General features: G+C 35.3%; 3 protein-coding genes across 7 annotated transcripts in view; 1 reads left to right on the top strand and 2 right to left on the bottom strand.

Annotated features, from left to right (window-relative positions):
* LOC126367607 (phosphatase and actin regulator 1) overlaps nt 1–6,361 on the bottom strand; it is a 58,263-nt gene extending 51,902 nt beyond the window's left edge. The window contains exons 1-3 of one of the 3 annotated variants that reach the window (XM_050011212.1): nt 6,142–6,361; nt 2,957–3,058; nt 545–574 (exon numbers count right to left, since the gene is read on the bottom strand). In XM_050011212.1, coding sequence (XP_049867169.1) covers nt 545–574; nt 2,957–3,058; nt 6,142–6,232 — 223 coding nt within the window. In that variant the 5' untranslated portion in view covers nt 6,233–6,361. The remainder of the gene's footprint in view (nt 1–544; nt 575–2,956; nt 3,059–6,141) is intronic. The other 2 variants (XM_050011214.1, XM_050011213.1) reach the window with 2 other exon arrangements.
* A 1,240-nt stretch (nt 6,362–7,601) lies between these two features.
* Nucleotides 7,602–16,792, top strand: LOC126367608 (ribosomal protein S6 kinase beta-1). Of its 3 annotated transcripts, none has more exons than XM_050011217.1 (10): nt 7,602–7,926; nt 8,321–8,361; nt 8,529–8,790; nt 9,423–9,556; nt 9,804–9,995; nt 10,342–10,432; nt 10,893–11,135; nt 13,417–13,524; nt 14,036–14,235; nt 16,625–16,792. In XM_050011217.1, the coding sequence occupies exons 1-10, from the start codon at nt 7,828–7,830 to the stop codon at nt 16,656–16,658; spliced, it is 1,404 nt and encodes a 467-aa protein (XP_049867174.1). In that variant the 5' UTR covers nt 7,602–7,827; the 3' UTR covers nt 16,659–16,792. The 3 variants fall into 3 exon arrangements, with proteins under 3 accessions (XP_049867174.1, XP_049867177.1, XP_049867175.1); XM_050011220.1 differs by lacking the exon at nt 16,625–16,792 and adding an exon at nt 14,795–15,071 and having other exon boundaries at nt 7,603–7,926; XM_050011218.1 differs by lacking the exon at nt 16,625–16,792 and having other exon boundaries at nt 7,603–7,926; nt 14,036–15,071.
* LOC126367610 (RPA-interacting protein-like) lies at nt 15,465–17,682 on the bottom strand. Its single transcript, XM_050011224.1, has 3 exons — nt 17,446–17,682; nt 16,894–17,096; nt 15,465–16,759 (listed from the first exon to the last, which is right to left on the bottom strand). Exons 1-3 carry the CDS (start codon nt 17,620–17,622, stop codon nt 16,441–16,443), a joined length of 699 nt encoding a protein of 232 aa, XP_049867181.1. The 5' UTR covers nt 17,623–17,682; the 3' UTR covers nt 15,465–16,440.
* Between the last annotated feature and the right edge of the window lie 285 nt (nt 17,683–17,967).

The following is a 17,967-nucleotide window of genomic DNA, read 5'->3' as shown; positions in this document are numbered from 1 at the left end:
CTTTTTGCTTTACCGTAGCCGGGTAAAGATATATACTATATACGCGTGTCTTATCAGTACCTCAATTATATTTTTTATTGACAAACCTGGAGTTTTGGTGGATCAGTTGTGGATTTGTATATTAGATAATAAAAAAGATATGAAAAAAAAGCGACCTAAAATAAAATATACTTCTCTCTACATCTCACCCATAATTAATTTAACTAGGGTTTTCACGGGAATACCCAGGTAACGGCAGTCCCAGGAACAAAACCCTGTGATTAACGCACTCTAGGTACAATATAGTCGCCTAATAGTGAAAACCATGAACTAAGCGCCTTTTGAAAAATAACACTCGGATGTGATTTTTGTTAACAAAATATCGCAATAGACACGCTAGCCTCAATCCAGGTAAAAATAGGTCTCAATTTTTACCCGGCACGAAATCGAAATCATGTGATTTTCCAAAAAGGCTCTTAAGTCCATGGTTTCCACTGTAAGGCGAGACGATATAATATGAAATGATTAGATATTATTTCGTACTTATTATCGAATCGTCACTTACCGTCAGGTGAGAATGTGGTCAAACGCGAACCTATTTCCAATGAGAAAAAATGTGCATTAATAACTTTATCAATATTTTTTTAAATTCATGATAACTTTCGTGAAAGAGAAGAGAGGTACTAAAAAGTTGGTAGGATATTCCATACTGCTTATTATCTATCACAGGCGTGTGGCAGAACTACGGAATTACGTTCCGTCTAATGTTATGAATTATTATAGACACAGTTCATCATTATTTACAGAAAGAACTTCAAGACGTTACACCGAAACGGACTACAAATTGCCTTTTTAAAGATTTGTTATTTTTGCGTAACACGATACTTTATCGGCATGAGTACCTACGTAACCTTTCACGTATAGAAAGATAGTAGGTATATTATTATGCTTTTATGAGCTTAACACGCTCGTGAAAGTGTCATATTTTGTCCAGAGCAGAAACTCGCCAGGCTCGTTACACTCGAAGCTAGGTACAAAACCATGTCCTAGATAATAATAAAATGTACGTAGTTAATATTCTAAAGAGCTTACATCAAAATTTTAAACCAGTGCCTAAGTAGGTAATTTAAACTGTGATTTCAGAGCCAGTAAAGCACCTCGAGTTTTCGACTTCTTGTGTACGTGTTATGAGTCATTACGCTCAATTAGTGGATGTCAAGTGACATTAAAAAACATTAAATTAGCTGGTTGAGTGATCACAGTGCGCCGCGTTAGCTCGTTGGGAGCGACCATGGCGAGATTCAACGTAGCCTTTGCTTATTAATAGATACCTAATGCCCTAGAAAATAAGCCAACCATGGTTTTCATGCTAGGAGCCTGCGTACCGTATAATGTACGCGGCGAAGCCTGAATTTTATAATTAAATCTGTATGACACACATAAATAAGTTATGCTACACTGCCTCAGGCCCCAGCCACGTAACACAGGATGACACTCATAAATTCATAGACATTTTACTACGTAAATCGACACAATAACTGAAAATGGGAAACAGTGTGAACGGTAAACATGGGACGCTGGAATATTGATTTATAAATCTCACTTGGGCAATCCGACAATCGGACGCCACTATTAATTGAATACGTCCCATCATTTAACAGTCCATCAACAAACTACCGAGGTGCAGTGATTGTATCTATCAAGCGTCAAATAACATAAGAGAAGTGCATTTGTCACGTTCTCCATGTCGAATCTGGCATGTTCTGATATACTTGTTTTGATACTAAATAAATCATGTATCTAAACAGAAAGGACAGCTATTAAGATAAGGGAAATATTAGGGCAATTGTTTTGGTAATTGTTTGGTAAATATAAGGTGAATGATCTAGATTGACAACGTGAAGAGGTAAGCAAAGGGGCGAGCTCACCTCGAGTGTATATGGGGAAGTCACCGTCGGATCGGCTGTGGGTGAGCATGGGTCCGTAGCACCGCCACGGCGGCCGGTCGCGCGGCGCCCGCGGGCCCTCCACCGCGGCGCTCAGCTGCACCAGGCCATCAGCACACAAGCTCGGCACACGGCCCTACATCTACGCAGTACTCGGCGTGGCGTCCTCCGTCCAGCCCTCGACACTCACGTCAACTCGCCAATGGCGGCGCCACAGGGGCGAGAGTACGCACGGAGGCTGCGCCGCGCATCCCGAGCCCGCACCCCTCTCCCTCCCGACAATGTGCGAGCCCCGTGCTCATCGCTGCGCCGCTTTACCTCTTGTCTCCCATACAGATTTGTAACGAGCCACTTACGATTATCATTCACCGCCATAATGGCACTCCAAAAATTAAGAAAGAAAGATAAAAACTCACTCAATAACTAACTCAGCTCAATTGTTTGAGGAAATAATGGCATTCAGTACCGATTAAATGCAAAAATTATTTAACTAGCAGCGTCAAATTACGGATCCCTATTAAATAAGTGGAAATAGTACTTGCAAGTTTTTATAAAAACGTGTAATGGAAGTAACCGCGGGAAAAGAAATACATATACATGGGTATACGTTATATCTAAAAAATATTCTGTTGTGACGTGATATCATGCCGTGGGGTACCTATGCCGAAATTTATGTGTAAATAATCGGACATGTTGGGTAAATGAAAAGGGCATACGAACCGAAACGAGCAACACGAATCCTTGATGAAATAACAAAAATAAAAATCTTAATCATTGTGTGGTAAAAATGTGGTGAGATAAGACTCACCACCACTAACGAAAAAAAATATTTATACCAATGCTTTCGGAAGTTTTTTTTTTTTTTTAAATTACGTAGTTTATTATTTAATTTACATTTCGTTTTTAGGCGTAGATTAGATTATGGTAATCGGAAGGTGCACTGGCAAACTTACCACTCCGAAGTTTGCAGGTTCCAATTACGGGTTGCTGAAAACTGGTTGAAAAAGAAAAATAATTAAAGAATTACTCACTTAAATCGCCATTGGTAGTTGATGAGTCAAATGGAATGGACAAGTGACGACCACCTTTGCCCACTGAGTGCACCAGGTTGTGACCTTTGTCCCCACTCTCACCTAAATAAAAATGAAACTACTACAAAAAAGTTTAAAAGAATAACTTAATTAACACATTGTCAGTCTCCACTTGGATCCCGGGTAACTTAGCAAAGTAGTGAAGTAATATTCCGGACTGTCAACGTGTTAACTAGGCGCTTCGCGTTGGGAGGGTTGTTTTGAAGCAAGAACAATGAACGACTTCTGATGCGCCCTAAATACAATGTCATAGAAGAGTGATCATAAATTCCCACTGTTAAGGAGAAGCCTTTAGAAAATTAACATGTTAAACGCATCTATTAGTAGACAGATAACATTGCAGAGAAAACCTCAGTAGTTGGCACTAAGGTTTTTTTTGACAACTTATAAATGGCAGAAGCATTGTTATGTGAGTCTTCACAAAAAGAAACCTTTTGTCTTAAGCAAAACATGTATTTAGATTCTAAATACTAACTATGGCTGTGACTGCTTACAAAACAAGTATATTTACATTATAGGAGCACACAAGTGTTTTAAATCAATCAGAATTGACATTCGGATTTCAGTTCAGGTCCATTTATAAATCTATAAATAAAAAGAAAGGACTTATGGATAGATGTTTAAACAACAGACATCAGCTCTAATATTTTTATTGAAACATATTTACAATACTGAAGACTATGCAGATATTTACAGTGAGGGTATGTTTACCATTGGCTTACATGATTTTAATATCTGTTAATAGAGTTGCGTAAAATTTACAAGTATACAAAGATAAATACCATAAGACAATGGTGTTTTTATCAAGCACTTATTAGTATGTGTTTGAGATAACCAATAGATATTAGAAAACAGTTTTAAAAGTAACATTTGGGAGTATCACAGTGGCATTTACTGCACTAACACAACCAAGGAACATTATATTATCATACTGTTCCACAGTGGATTATCAATGTAAGATACGTAATCAGCATAGTCCATGTAGTCATGCATGGAGCCTGCTGCCCGGCCTCTCCGCACCATTGCTTCCTCTTGTTCTTGCTTAAACCTTTCTCGGTATAAGGCCTTCCAATCAGTTCTATCAGTCTGAACACCATTAAAGTCTCTTTTGTACAATTCATGCCACAAACTTGGATCCTCTACCAAGGCTCTCATTCTCCTACATGTTTGACCAACTCTTCCCAAATCAGGGCCAGAAAGCTGAAGATTAATTTTACGCAACACATCTTCAGGCAACCCCACTAGACTAGCGCCGGGGAAGCCACACAATCCAAGTATTCTACTCTTAGCTGGAGCCAACACTTTATTTTTAAATGTTAGTGAAAAGTGCTTCAAGTCACGAAATATCATTGGTATGGTTGAGGCCAGGGGAGATACAACATATCGACTCACAGGCAAGCATACTGAATATGTCTCTGAATCTAAATCAATGATGACTAGGTTAACTAGAGACATGGCACCCAGAGGACTCGTTATCAACTTCAATGGGATAGTTTCAAACCCATTCATAACAAATATCACTTCCAGCACTCCCAATGAATTTCTCCAGTTGTGTAACAATTCTGCATCAATTGTTGTAACATCTTTGATAACTTGAGTATTATCTTTTACGGGGAATAAACCATTTTCTATCATCAAAACAATGCACAAAACATTGAATAAATCTTTTTGGACAGAATCACAACATTTGCCTTTTACTAAGATGTTTTGAACTATGCCTTGTAATAAAGGCGATACTTGTTCTGTAGTGCTTTCTTCCAGAGTGAAGGTCATCATAAATAGTAAGTCATACTTTAATAATAAACACAGTTTTGTTACAATAAACGCAATAAACAATTTGGATTTCCAACCAAGAATGAAATGTCACTAAGAATGACGTTAGACATACCGTTTACGGAGTTGGTCAAGAAATATGTTTGTGTCAAACTTACAATACCTTTATACTCGAAAAATCATAATTTTAACCATTCTTTGACATATTTTTTTTTATTTATATTGAAACGTTTTTATGTAATTAGTGGAAAAAATATATATCACCCGAATTCCAACATTACCAATTTATAAAATGATAACTACCTTTGTAAACATAGGAATAGGTAACTACCTTTGTACACAGGAATAAGTCTTACTCAGAAATGAGATAAAATGTATTTGTACAAGTTATTTATTATTATTATGTTCATTAACATGCTTTATTTGCCACATATGGCATTAATACTTGGCTGGATTAAAAATCTTAAGTGCTGGTAAATATCAGAATAATAATAAACTGGCCAAGTGTGTGTCGAACACCACAATATGGGGTAGTGTGGTATTTTTATGTATAATCACATTCTCTGCTTCATCTGGGACTGGTCTGGTGTATCACTATTTAGGTGTTCTTGCTTTGCTATGTCTGGTATGATTTTAAAATTTCATAGAAAATACATATCTTGCGAAAGATTTCAAAACTAAAGTTTTAATGATGCCCAAAAGGCAACATTATAATTAAAAACATTTACTTTTGTAACTACTGGGAACTATTTCCTGCAGTATTGTTATTGAAAAGTTAAGAACATTAAACTAATAGTGATAAATGGAGTAAGTAATTATACTTATTTACTAATATTTTAGTTTGCTTATATTGGACATTTAATTGTAAGCTTGCCAGTTTTGTCTAATCTTCGTAGGTGTTCTACTAATTATAGAAAAAAACATGATGTTATATTACTATACAATACATTCAACCAACTTTTATTTGTTTAATCATGGGTTGATGGAGACCATTCATCCAAATATCACAATTTATTTTCGTAAATATTGTTAAAAAATAAATCAGATGGCAGATATTTTCATATGCACAATAAACTAACAATATAGAACACAAGTCCTGAATGATTATATTCCCTTGTAGTATTTATATTCCCTTTCTTTAAACACTGAATATGGGCAAAATACTTGACAACTTATTTCAAATAATTATATGAAACCTAACAACACAAACAGATTAATCATTTCATGGAAAATAATAGTTGGTGCAACCTATAACACAATTACAAACTATCATTTAAGGTTAGGAATGCTAAAACAAAACTCAAGAGTAAGTAGTTACATAAAATCAAAACTGTTAATAAACTTGGACTTACCAGTATTTCCACTGTTGCCTTGTTTCTTATTGCTTTTCAAGGAACCATCTAAGTTGTGATTACTTGAACTTTTGTCGCTGTCACTAGCCATTGAAAGGTTTCAATAAAAGTCATATGTTTTATAAACAAAAATAACATCACATTATGTAAACAATTTGCAATAGTTTTATATTACAATGTTATTTCTATATAATAGACGTTATAATAGTATTTTATGCAACAGTTGTATAAGAAGGGTCAAAAAATGCGAGTGGCGTGAGTTGCGATGTGAGCCTTGGCGAACATCGCAATAAGAGACGCCACGAGCATTTTTTGACCTAGTTATACAACGTTGCATACAATACTTTTTCTACGACGACGTAATTTTAAACGAAACACAAAAAATTTCCAATTTATTTTCCAACGCGCGGGAAAATGGCGGCAAATGTATACTTTTTTTTTATAGTATATCTATGGCACCAAACAAAGTAAAGGTGCCAGTTTCCAGGTCAAAAAAAAAAAAAAACAACAACAATGCTTTTTTGGCGACATTATAGTACAGTTACACTTTGTAAACAATGCTTTTATAGGCCATAGAGCGTACACTTTTTCAAAGAGTTTAATTATGTATGTACTTATATTAGACTTTTTGGTTATTTAAATGCCAGATTAAAGTAGAGGAGTAGAAAAAAGTAATAAAACACCTTTTTAATTAGCAGTACATGTTTACACCCTCAACGACTGTGTGCGTTCACAAAGTATAATCCTGTTAAATTTAAATACCCTAATCAAATAAAAAAACTATATAGTATGTAAAACTTAGTTAAAATTATCCAAGCATTATTATTGGATAAAACTGTACGGAATAGAAATTAAAATTTTAACTTTTTAGTAGTACTTGTATAGTTAAAAAAAAATATTTATTTTATGTTTAAAGAACAAAAACAGTAAAATGCCTTGTATATTTTGAACATTCCGCATTGAAGGTTATAGAGATGGGATTAAAAGTTATGTAGTTATGTACAACTATACCGAATCGATCGACTTTATTTTATAACAAAACTTGATGGTCTTAGATGGTTAATCTGCGGAGATCCGTGTTGCTCTATATTAGAGCACGAAACGCATTATATAAATAAAATAATACGTAATATCCACCAACAACTTGCTTATAATAATTATTATACTTTTATTACCCTTTCTTAGACCTGACACAAGAGAAAAATAAAATGATATTAAATTTTGTCGTTTGAACTATTTCATTTCGTCGTTAAATATTTGTACCACAAATGTATATTAGTGCCACGATACTATTCGAAATGCCATAACATCGAATGATCAAGTGTATCCTCCACCTTATAGTCACGTGAAAACATACAATTGACATAATAAAGGTGTGTATCCGAACACAAATCTCTCTCCTCATTGGTCAGCTACTATCTCTTTTTAACAATACGTAAATCGATAATGTGTCTCTTTCATACCTCATGTCGTTCTTGCGTCTTGCGATTGTCGTTTGCTTGCTCACAGCTCACATTTCAATAATTTTCGCTTTCGTTAATGCGTGACAGAACAAAGTTGATTTTTATGTTAAAATAAAAATAACTTATATTCGAAATACAAGTTATTAGTTTCGAGTTACAATATAGATCATTAACTTGTGTTGCCTGCGAAAATAGTGCATTTGCTGATGTGATATTACTTGAAATGTCATCGTATATGGCTGGAGTTTTCGATTTAGATTTAGATGTGGATACATCGTTGGTTGTTGAATCAGATGAAGACGATATTATCGACGTTGATGAGGTATTTAAGTTATAAGGCATGAGTAGTATATTATATTCATTTCTTAACCTCTACCATGTTGTATTGTAATGAAGCCAATGATCAAGGATACGTCGTAGTTTAGATAATAGTTATACATGGACCATACTTACTATATTCAGCAATTATCTCTCAAAAGAATTAATATCTTATGGTATATAATTAGTGACATCTTATGATTTTTTATTTGCTTGCAAATGAAATTGTTTATTTTTATTTTCAATGTAAGGATCAACAAAGAACCTCAAATTAATATTATTTTATCCTCCAATGCCAAATAATTTATTACCTCTTTGAAACATGTTATGGCTGAGCAGTAGTGGCAGAATAAATAAAATACATGAATCTTAATACTGAATAATTATTTTTCATACAGGTTGATTATGATCCCGAGCTACATGTGAACAGCATTGTAGAGTAAGTATTCTGTAAAGGGCTTTTGTTATTATATTTAACTTTCTGTTTTTTTATTTGTTACAAATTTTCATTTGATAACTTGATAAACAGGCAGGATCAATATTTAATCAAGTGTAAAACAGCTATTGTATTTGCACTTGAAATAACAATGATTTGGTGTATTGCAGCACTGAGGGATCTGAAACTATACAGTTGTGTGAGGACACTGTGAACCCGGGGCAATGCAAGCGTCTTGGTCCCCAAGATTTTGAGCTGCGCAAAGTTTTGGGAAAAGGTGGATATGGCAAGGTTTTCCAAGTACGAAAAATCACTGGACCAGATTCCGGTGCTCACTTTGCTATGAAAGTACTGAAAAAAGCTTCCATTGTTCGTAACCAGAAAGATACGGCACATACTAAAGCTGAGAGGAATATTCTGGAAGCTGTCAAGGTATACTATTTAATGCTGAACTTTCACCCCTAGTAAATAAATAAAAACTCTTAATTGTTATTCTAGTTACATACCATCTACAGTAATTAACATGGATAACAAGGAATATATTTCACTACATTTTTATCAATTTGTTAAAAGTATAAGCAGAGTCAAATTAATTGATATCTAGATAATTAGCCAAATATAATTATTGAGTTCTGTGGGCTGTGCCTACCCCGACGGGAAATAGGCGTGATCCTATGGTATGTGTGTAATTTATTCATGAATAATTTGTGAATAAATACCTCAGTAATAACAATTTTTTTAATCATCTATTTGTTTACTGTAGATCAGGGATTCAAAGAAAAGTGACCAGGGTACTGTAAAAGTCACTGGGGTTATAGATATATTATTCGTGAAATTTGGCCCAACCCTAATTCAAGTACCTAGTTACATTACAGTAATTAGTTTTGCATCACACCAATTACAAACATTAATATTCAAACAGTTCAAAAAATTACCATGTTGATATATTGTTATCGAATAAATTGCAAAATGAGTTCCTAACACATTACCATGTTCAGGAATGGTAATAATTATTCATACTTATAACTATAAAAGAGTAATAAATTATACTTATTTTTTTCCAGCATCCTTTCATAGTGGAATTAGTATATGCTTTCCAAACTGGTGGTAAACTATACTTAATTTTAGAATATTTAAGTGGAGGTGAATTGTTTATGCACTTGGAGCGAGAGGGGATATTCCTTGAGGACACAGCATGGTAATTAAAATATAATTTATATTAATGTAGGTATAATCTGGGAATCTATACTGCTCAGAGGCAGTTGTGCTATGAATTGAGCTTGCCTTCTGCATTATGGTACCTACTCATTAACAAAGCTAATGTGAATTAACTTTTTTAGTAGATAACCATGTTTCTCTATTTAGATAGACAATGAAAAATAAATTAAGCTTGTTTGTAATAAGAATATTATTTATCTGTATAATTGTGTTCATTATTCTTTCAGCTTTTACTTATCAGAAATCATTTTGGCTCTGGAACATTTACACAGCTTAGGCATAATTTATCGTGACCTGAAGCCAGAAAATGTGCTTTTGGATGCACAAGGCCATGTCAAACTTACCGACTTTGGTTTATGCAAGGAGCACATTCAAGAAGGAATTGTCACTCACACTTTCTGTGGCACCATTGAGTACATGTGAGTATTAATTTACGAAAGAATGGATCTTCCAAGTAAAGAACTAAGCAATAAGGGGAAGAATCGGCGCAAGTTTATTTTTAGGTGCTGTTTTGAGTACCCACAGAGTAATTAGAGTGACTTTCGCGCTAAAGGATGATGTACTATATTTCTGTCCTGCTGTCACTTTTATCATGCCACATTAATAGGGCTGATATGTCGTAAGCGTGGCCTTTTTAGTGACGCCATAAGTCGGATTATCCACATCGCTCTTTACACGCCAAACCCTTTTTCTTATTGCACCTTATTGGTATAATTTATTAGGCTTTCGAATTTCTTTTTAAATTTATTTTTTTAATTTTAACAGGGCACCAGAGATCTTGACGAGGAGTGGCCATGGAAAAGCTGTTGATTGGTGGAGTCTAGGTGCCTTGATGTATGATATGCTCATTGGACAGGTAATGGTGGATTATACTCAAATGACAAATTGTTTCTTTCTTGGATGTATTGTAGCCTCATCCCAAAATCTGGATCCTGTGGTACAATGTTTTTATTAAGACATTTAAAAATTACTGTGTATTATTTTAACATTGTATACTCTTATTAGTAGTAAGGAAAATAGTTCTAAAATCACTCAACTAACTGGCCGAGCAACTTCACAATCAACTCAGGTTATTATGCAGTAGATAGTGTGCTATTATGCCGCACAGATTATGAGAAACTTGGAAAAAGTCCTAAAAGGATTCCTCTCTCTCTTTATTTAAGAGATGCGCTCTTGTCGGTGGAGTAATCATCTCCATTTTCATTACTCGATAGGGAGTGTAGAACGGTGGTAGCCTCCCGTTAAAAAAAAAGGATTCATTCTAAAAGGATTTACTATTTACATATATTTATTAGTAAATTATATTTTTATTTCAGCCACCATTTACAGGAGACAATCGTACAAAGACTATAGAGAAAATATTGAAGGGTAAACTTATGCTGCCTGCCTACCTCACGCAAGACGCGCGCGACCTCATCAGACGCCTCATGAAGCGGTCGGAGACCCAACGCCTCGGGGCCGCTGGCGCCGCCGCGGTGCGTGGCCACGCCTTCTTCAAACATGTGCACTGGGACGACGTATTCGCCAGGAGACTAGAGCCTCCTATTAAACCAAAACTGGTTAGTGTTTATTTATTAGCAATTTCTTTCATCATTCAAAATCGAGAAACATTCATCAGTGATTCCAGTGGCCGTCCTAGCAAAATATATTTAGGTGTTGCGAGACCTCACAGTGGCGCCCCTCGATTTACAGTTTTTTTTTATTAATTTCTCTCTCTCTCTCTCTATTTAAGAGCTGCGCTCTTGTCGGTGGAGTAACCGCCATTCCTCTCTTCTTCCCGCCAAAACCTTCACCTCCCGATACGACACGACCTGCACCTTCTCTTTTATTTGTTTCATAAATGTTATCCTAGGTCTACCCCTTCCTCTCTTCCCTTCAATTTTTCCTTCTATAATGTTTGCTATAAATAAATCGTGTCGTATCAGGTGGCCAATCATATTTCCTCTCCGGTTCTCTATAGTCTTCAATATGGTTCTCTTTTCTTCAACTCTTTCCAGCACTTTTTCATTTGACACCATTTCAGTCCAGCCAGTCAGTCAGTTGTTTCAGATTTTATTAATTTACAGCCACGGAAATATTAATAATAATAAAATAATAATAAAAATCGTTTATTACCTCCACAACATAATAGTCATAAGTTACATTTTGACTTAATTAACTTATGTTTGTAGAGGCTGGAGCCTAAACTAGGTTACCCTGTACTATAGGCTCGAGGCCTCAACCTCCAGAATAAATATGGACACTAGGAAGTATGTTTGTACATAGAATAATTATGGTTAGTAAACTGAGTAATAAATAAACGCGAAAAAGAAAAAAAAAGAAAAAAAATATTGATAACATTTTTTTTAGTTTGAATTTAAGTAAAATAGACTATGCAGTATTAAAACTTTTAAAGATGTCGTTTATCCACCCATGTATGAGTTTTATGTGGCCGCTAAGAAGTCAAATTGACAGGGCATGTGTGCCCAATCCAGTTACTCCCCTGTAGATCCGGGGCACCCAGCCAGGGTGGTCCCGGTCCTGGTTGATTTTGGCGCCCCCCTAAAACGGCGCCCGGTGCGATCGTACCGCTCGACCGCCCTTGGGCCCTCACTGAGTGACTTTAAACAGATGAACACTAACGACGCATTTCGCTCATATTAATGTGATGATCCTCGATATCTTATTTCTTCTACATGTGGTAGCTTTGTAATTAGCATTTGTTTAGTTAAACATAATAAATTAAACTATAAGCTACTACAGAAATCTGTCATTTATACAATTGTAGATTCATACACTGTAGTGTATGCGTGTACATAAAAAGTGGGCTTCCTGTTTGAATTATTACATACAAATCTGCATAACTTGCTGATCGCTCAATATCGTATTCCACATTTTGCATACTTAATAGTAATACATATATGTAAGCAAGTGTGTAACCTTATTATGATGAACGGATTACGTGCGTACTAGCACAGCCTTCGTACCGTGTGCGGCCTAACGCTTAAGAGCGAGGGAGATAGACAGTTCGCGCGCTCCCTTACTCCTTAGACTAAGAAAGGCAAACATGAAAGGAAAACATGAAACAGTAGGACTAGGGCCCTGTGCTGGGAGGTTTTCTGGCCACGTCTTTCCCTCAGCGTTACAGATTCCGATGTGGTAGTAGTTTTACAGCTAGTTACATAATATGTAATTTAATTTTTTGACGTTCAAAAAGCGCTAACTTTGTAAGCCAATTTTGAAAAATAAATATTTTTTGAATTTTTAAAAGACTCGGAGGGGGGCGAGGTAAATCTAGCTCGACACCGATACGAACTAGTCCGGGGCGGAGTGTCTGATATACATACGTAGTAATGGTATTGTAATAAGTTATTCTTTATTTCACGGTACTAGGATATGTTTTCGACTTGCGCGCTTGTTTATTATTATTAATTAGCCTGTGTGATCCCACTGTAGGGTAAAAGCCTCATGTCTTTCCAAGTATCCCGGTTCTGTGCGAGCTCTATCCAGTCTTTTTGATAACCGTCGAGATCATCGCGCCATCGTTTCCGGGGTCTACCACGTCTACGGTGTCCGTCCTGTGGTACCCAGTGCGTGATGATCTTTGCCCATCGTTCCGGATGCATGCGGCACACGTGTCCAGCCCAGTGGACACGAGTGCGCGCTTGTATTGAAGAGTAATGCTTGCTACACACAGAGCCGGGAAAGCGGGATAAGCAGGCCGGAACTTCCCGGACTATGCGTCCAGCTTTAATTAATAAGGAAGTTAAATAAGAAAATATGTTGACTAATAGTACTTAGAATATTTACATTATGACGATAAATAATCACATATTTACGTATTTATTTTATTGTTTACAGACAAGTGAGGATGACGTGTCACAGTTCGATACAAGGTTCACACTTCAGACACCAATTGACTCACCTGATGAGTCAACTCTTAGCGAAAGTGCCAACTTAATGTTCCAGGTAAAGTTTCTTACAACTGTTTGTTTGCATACTCTTTATTGTTAATATACAAAGGAAATTTACATATGATTTATCATTAAATAAAGTATAGGCGAGCTTATCCCTTATGGGATTTCTTCCAGCTAACCTTGGACAGCCTGAAAGAATCTCAGCGGGCCGATGTTAACACGCAATAACTAACTGTCATTATCTTTCGTTCATCTTGTGATGGATGTAATTCTGACTACCCTAATTGGGATAGACTCGTGAGCTTATGTTACGTGGTTGTCATTAATACACAAAATAAAAGAACTTTTTATAACTACCTCTACATGCCGGCTTCAAACGTAAATACGGCTCTAACAAACACCTGAAAATAAAAAATATGAAACAACGAAGCTATCACACTCTCGTAGACCTTTTTTGCTTATATTTGTTAGTATTTTCAGTGTTTTTTCCGGTAAAGTAGTAAATGCCATAATATGCGGCAAATCTACAGTAAGTCACTTAAAAAAAAACTTGGTGGTTTTAGGGCTTCACGTACGTGGCACCGTCGGTGATGGACGAGATTCACAAGCCGCGCGTGATCACGGCGCGCTCGCCGCGGCGCCCGCGGCCGCACCACCTCGGCGCCTTCGCCATGCCCAGCTCCACGCATGCGCACTCACACGGCCACGGCCACGCGCACAACCAACAAGAAGACCTCATGGAAGTACAAGGTCTACCCATATAGTGAGTACCCTAACATAGAATAATTACGTAGTTAATACAAGATGAAAAAGATATTATAGGGCAACACATGACTTGCACTACGGGGTTCTTATACCCCAATAAGTTCCATACATTTTTCTATTTTTTGTAATGTATCATGTTGTACTGCTAGAGCCGATAATGCTTAAATTATGATCCTTAAATACCCTATTGTAATTGTGAATTAGCGTGATATTAACACAAATGGCGAATGATAGTGTATCGTAACCATTTTAAACAATTAAAACAATATATTTGTCTGTATGGAACACTTTTTCTATTAGATACTGATTAGTTCTTTATTGCATATTTTATGGGCTTATGATTTTATAATGATTATTCAATTAGCAAAAATTTTTTTAGTTGTTTTTAATTATATTATGGTAAGATGGCCGACATGTAGTCTGCCATTTATCCTGTGTAAGGAATATGATGAGTATTAGATATAATTATTGTGATTAAGTTATTGTTCACAGGCACTGACCATACTTGTGTAGTTGCCCTCAGGAGTGTAGAATTGACTGAAAATTTTTATTTTCAGGCCTAGAATAATACACCTAGTTGACCATTTTATACCTAAGGATGAATTCAACAAAGATACGCCCTTGTAACAGTCGATAAATAATGGTACTGTTTTATACTATTATTATTAATGTACATTTTATATACGAGTTACCGTTTAGTCTAAACTTTTGCTAGGAATATCATGTGTAATGAAATGTTCTAACCACGACTATTTGACAAAAAGTAATAATTTACAATATACCTTGTTACCATGCTTCATGAATTAAAATAAAAGGTCATTTTTTATTTTGTAACCTGGGCTTTTATTTCAGACTTCACCACATTATTATATGACCGAAAAAGTTGTAAACATATTTTTAATGAGGATAAAAACTGCCTATTTTTCACATTCAGCACAAAAAATATTTGTGTGTATCAGAATCGCGGGTGTAATCACTAATCAACATGACTGTGTTCCAAATCAGCATGAAATAACAATGGATCTAAAATACCTTAATTCTTATCTTATTCTATTGCTTTTTACATCTTAATAATTTATTCTATTGATTAAATGACCTCCTAAATTTAGAGAGATATTGCAAAAAGAAAACGAGCTACCAACCTGATGTCAGGTCCACGATTTTCCGCCATTCTGATACAAATATTTGGTCATAATTTGCCTATAAATCAATAAATGAAACAATAACTATTATTACGATTATATATTTGCTTATCACTTAACATCACTTTATAAGTACTTAGGAATTTAAAAACAAATTAGGTATGAAATTAAATTATGTATCACAAACAGTTTTAGTGTTGTCACTGTGCAGTATCAAACAGACTTTATTATATTTTAATACTTAAAAAAACAACTCGACGAATTGAGAACATTCTCCTTTTTTGAAGTTGGTTAATAAAATAATATTAAATAAATCACTTCCTTAGGCTTCACTCGATTGGCACAGCCAATGGTTTAGTACAATAATATCACAAAAACAAGTTTAGATAAATCCATAGAAAATTATTTTATTGGATTCTTGAGTAATAATTATTATTGATAATTCATAGGAATTATTATTATTTCACGCAAAATAAGTGCTAGAAGTCGCAGACTACCCCCATGACTACAAAATACAATTAATAGAATTAAAAAATCAATAAAGATCAAAAAGTAAATACTTATTTCTGATATCAGTCTAGTAAGCTCTTTAGTAAGGCCCATGGTCAGCCCTCTGGATGAATAGGGAAGGCCTTTGCCCAGTAGTGGGCCTATATATTGTAGGTTTATTTTTTTTTTTTCTAAGTAGGTAAAGTAAGATGATTCTGTGCTTCAGAGGGCATGTTGGTCCCGGCTAGTAGCCGTTTAAAAACACCTCCATCAACCCACAGTGGAGCAGTATGGTGGAGTATGCTCCATACCCCTTCCAGTTGATTGCAGGGAGGCCTGTGTCCAGCAGTGGGACGTAAATAGACTGTTTATGTTATGTGTTTTTAAGTAGGTACCTGCTGAACATATACAGCTGCTGATTATGTTTAGAGTATATACCAACTACAACATTTAGTTCCTGTATCTACTATAACAACATTTAGTGTAATACTGTAATGTGTATGCTATTACATCTTCAGATATAGTTTAAAATGGATTATAGACACCAATATAGATTTTTGTATGATGATTATTTATACTATAGTCTCCATCATCATGCAACGGAAACACATCAGATAAATGTATGTGTGAGTGTGTTCTGGCATTGTAGTGAAATTTACATCACCAGTACATTTATCATTGTGTTTTGCGATAGAACGAGCTATGAAGCATCGAATCTCTGTTAGATTTTTGTCAGTTGTTGTTGTTAATTTACAGTTTGGGCAACTCAAGACACGGTTCTCAAGTGTGAAGTTGGCTTTCTGACACATCGGGCAGATTACACTGGCATCTTCGTCTACATCACACCAGTCATCATTATCTGGGTGTGATTTTTCATATTCTTCCAACCACCTGAAAAGAAATTAAAACTGAATAAAGGAATTACTTAATGTTTTTTTTTTTATGAATGCTACAAAATTATTAGTACAGCAATGCATAGTATCAATACAGTGTAGGTACTATATTACTGGTGTAAGTATAAATACCATTGCAATTCCTCCTGAACAAGTTCATTTTTAATGATTTCCATCAATTCAACCTCTTCCTCATCAGTGAGATCAACATCAGCATACTTGAACATACTCTTGTAGATATCAGTCAATGACTTGCGGAACTCTGCTTCCTCAGCTGCACCACGATATTTGTTAATTAACACATTCCGATACTTCTGAACTCTCTCTTTATAATTCTGGAACAAGTTATGAAGCATATGTATGAGTACACAAACATAAAACAACTTCATCATTTAATTCTCTTTCCATCATTAGCCTTGTGTGGAATTCTATATTAGTTTATAACCAATAAGTTTTGTCAATATGTATAGTCCTCCAACTGTACTTGGCCATGGCAACAAGTACCTATGTAACATATTATTGATTTAAACGTCTCAGAGAATTTATGCACGTTCTGATCCCGACTTGGTCTCGAACTCTCTCGAGATATACCCAAAGCTATCAACAACCTATAGGAACCCCAACTCGCCACAAGTTAATAACATTATCATGTTTATTGTGTTTAGTATACTATTGATAACTTACCTTTCTCATTTTTTCTTTTAACTCCACTGGAGACTGTTTAGGTTTCACTTTTAAGTTTTTGTATGTAGTAGGAGATGATGAAGTTCCTGGTGAATTCATGTCTTCAATTTCAAGGTTAATTTTATCTAAATAAAACGCGCGGCGCCAAATTTCTATGAAATTTCTTATCAAATACATAATAATGTCAGACAGAGCAGAGCAGCCAAAAGTCGGTCAATCAATAAATATAAACTTTTTTAATTTGTGGTTTGGCCATCTGCTTAATAAGTAAATCGATCGATTGTAGAATTTGTCTTCCATCTACATATATATTATTCCTGCAAACGAATTTGACGATATTGTAATTTTTATTAAGTTCATTGTTAGTAAATATTATGAGAGATAAGATTTTTGTTAAAATATTATTCATATTCATATACAAAGTTCATATTATTATACATTACACAAGGGCTGCCAAGTCGCTTTACCGACCTTTAACGAACTAACAAGCAAAGAAAAGAGTAAATAGAGACGAGACACTGA

Source organism: Pectinophora gossypiella, chromosome 6, assembly GCF_024362695.1.
Source record: "Pectinophora gossypiella chromosome 6, ilPecGoss1.1, whole genome shotgun sequence".
In the NCBI taxonomy this organism is placed as follows: domain Eukaryota; kingdom Metazoa; phylum Arthropoda; class Insecta; order Lepidoptera; family Gelechiidae; genus Pectinophora; species Pectinophora gossypiella.
This window is presented reverse-complemented; position numbering and strand designations above follow the sequence as displayed.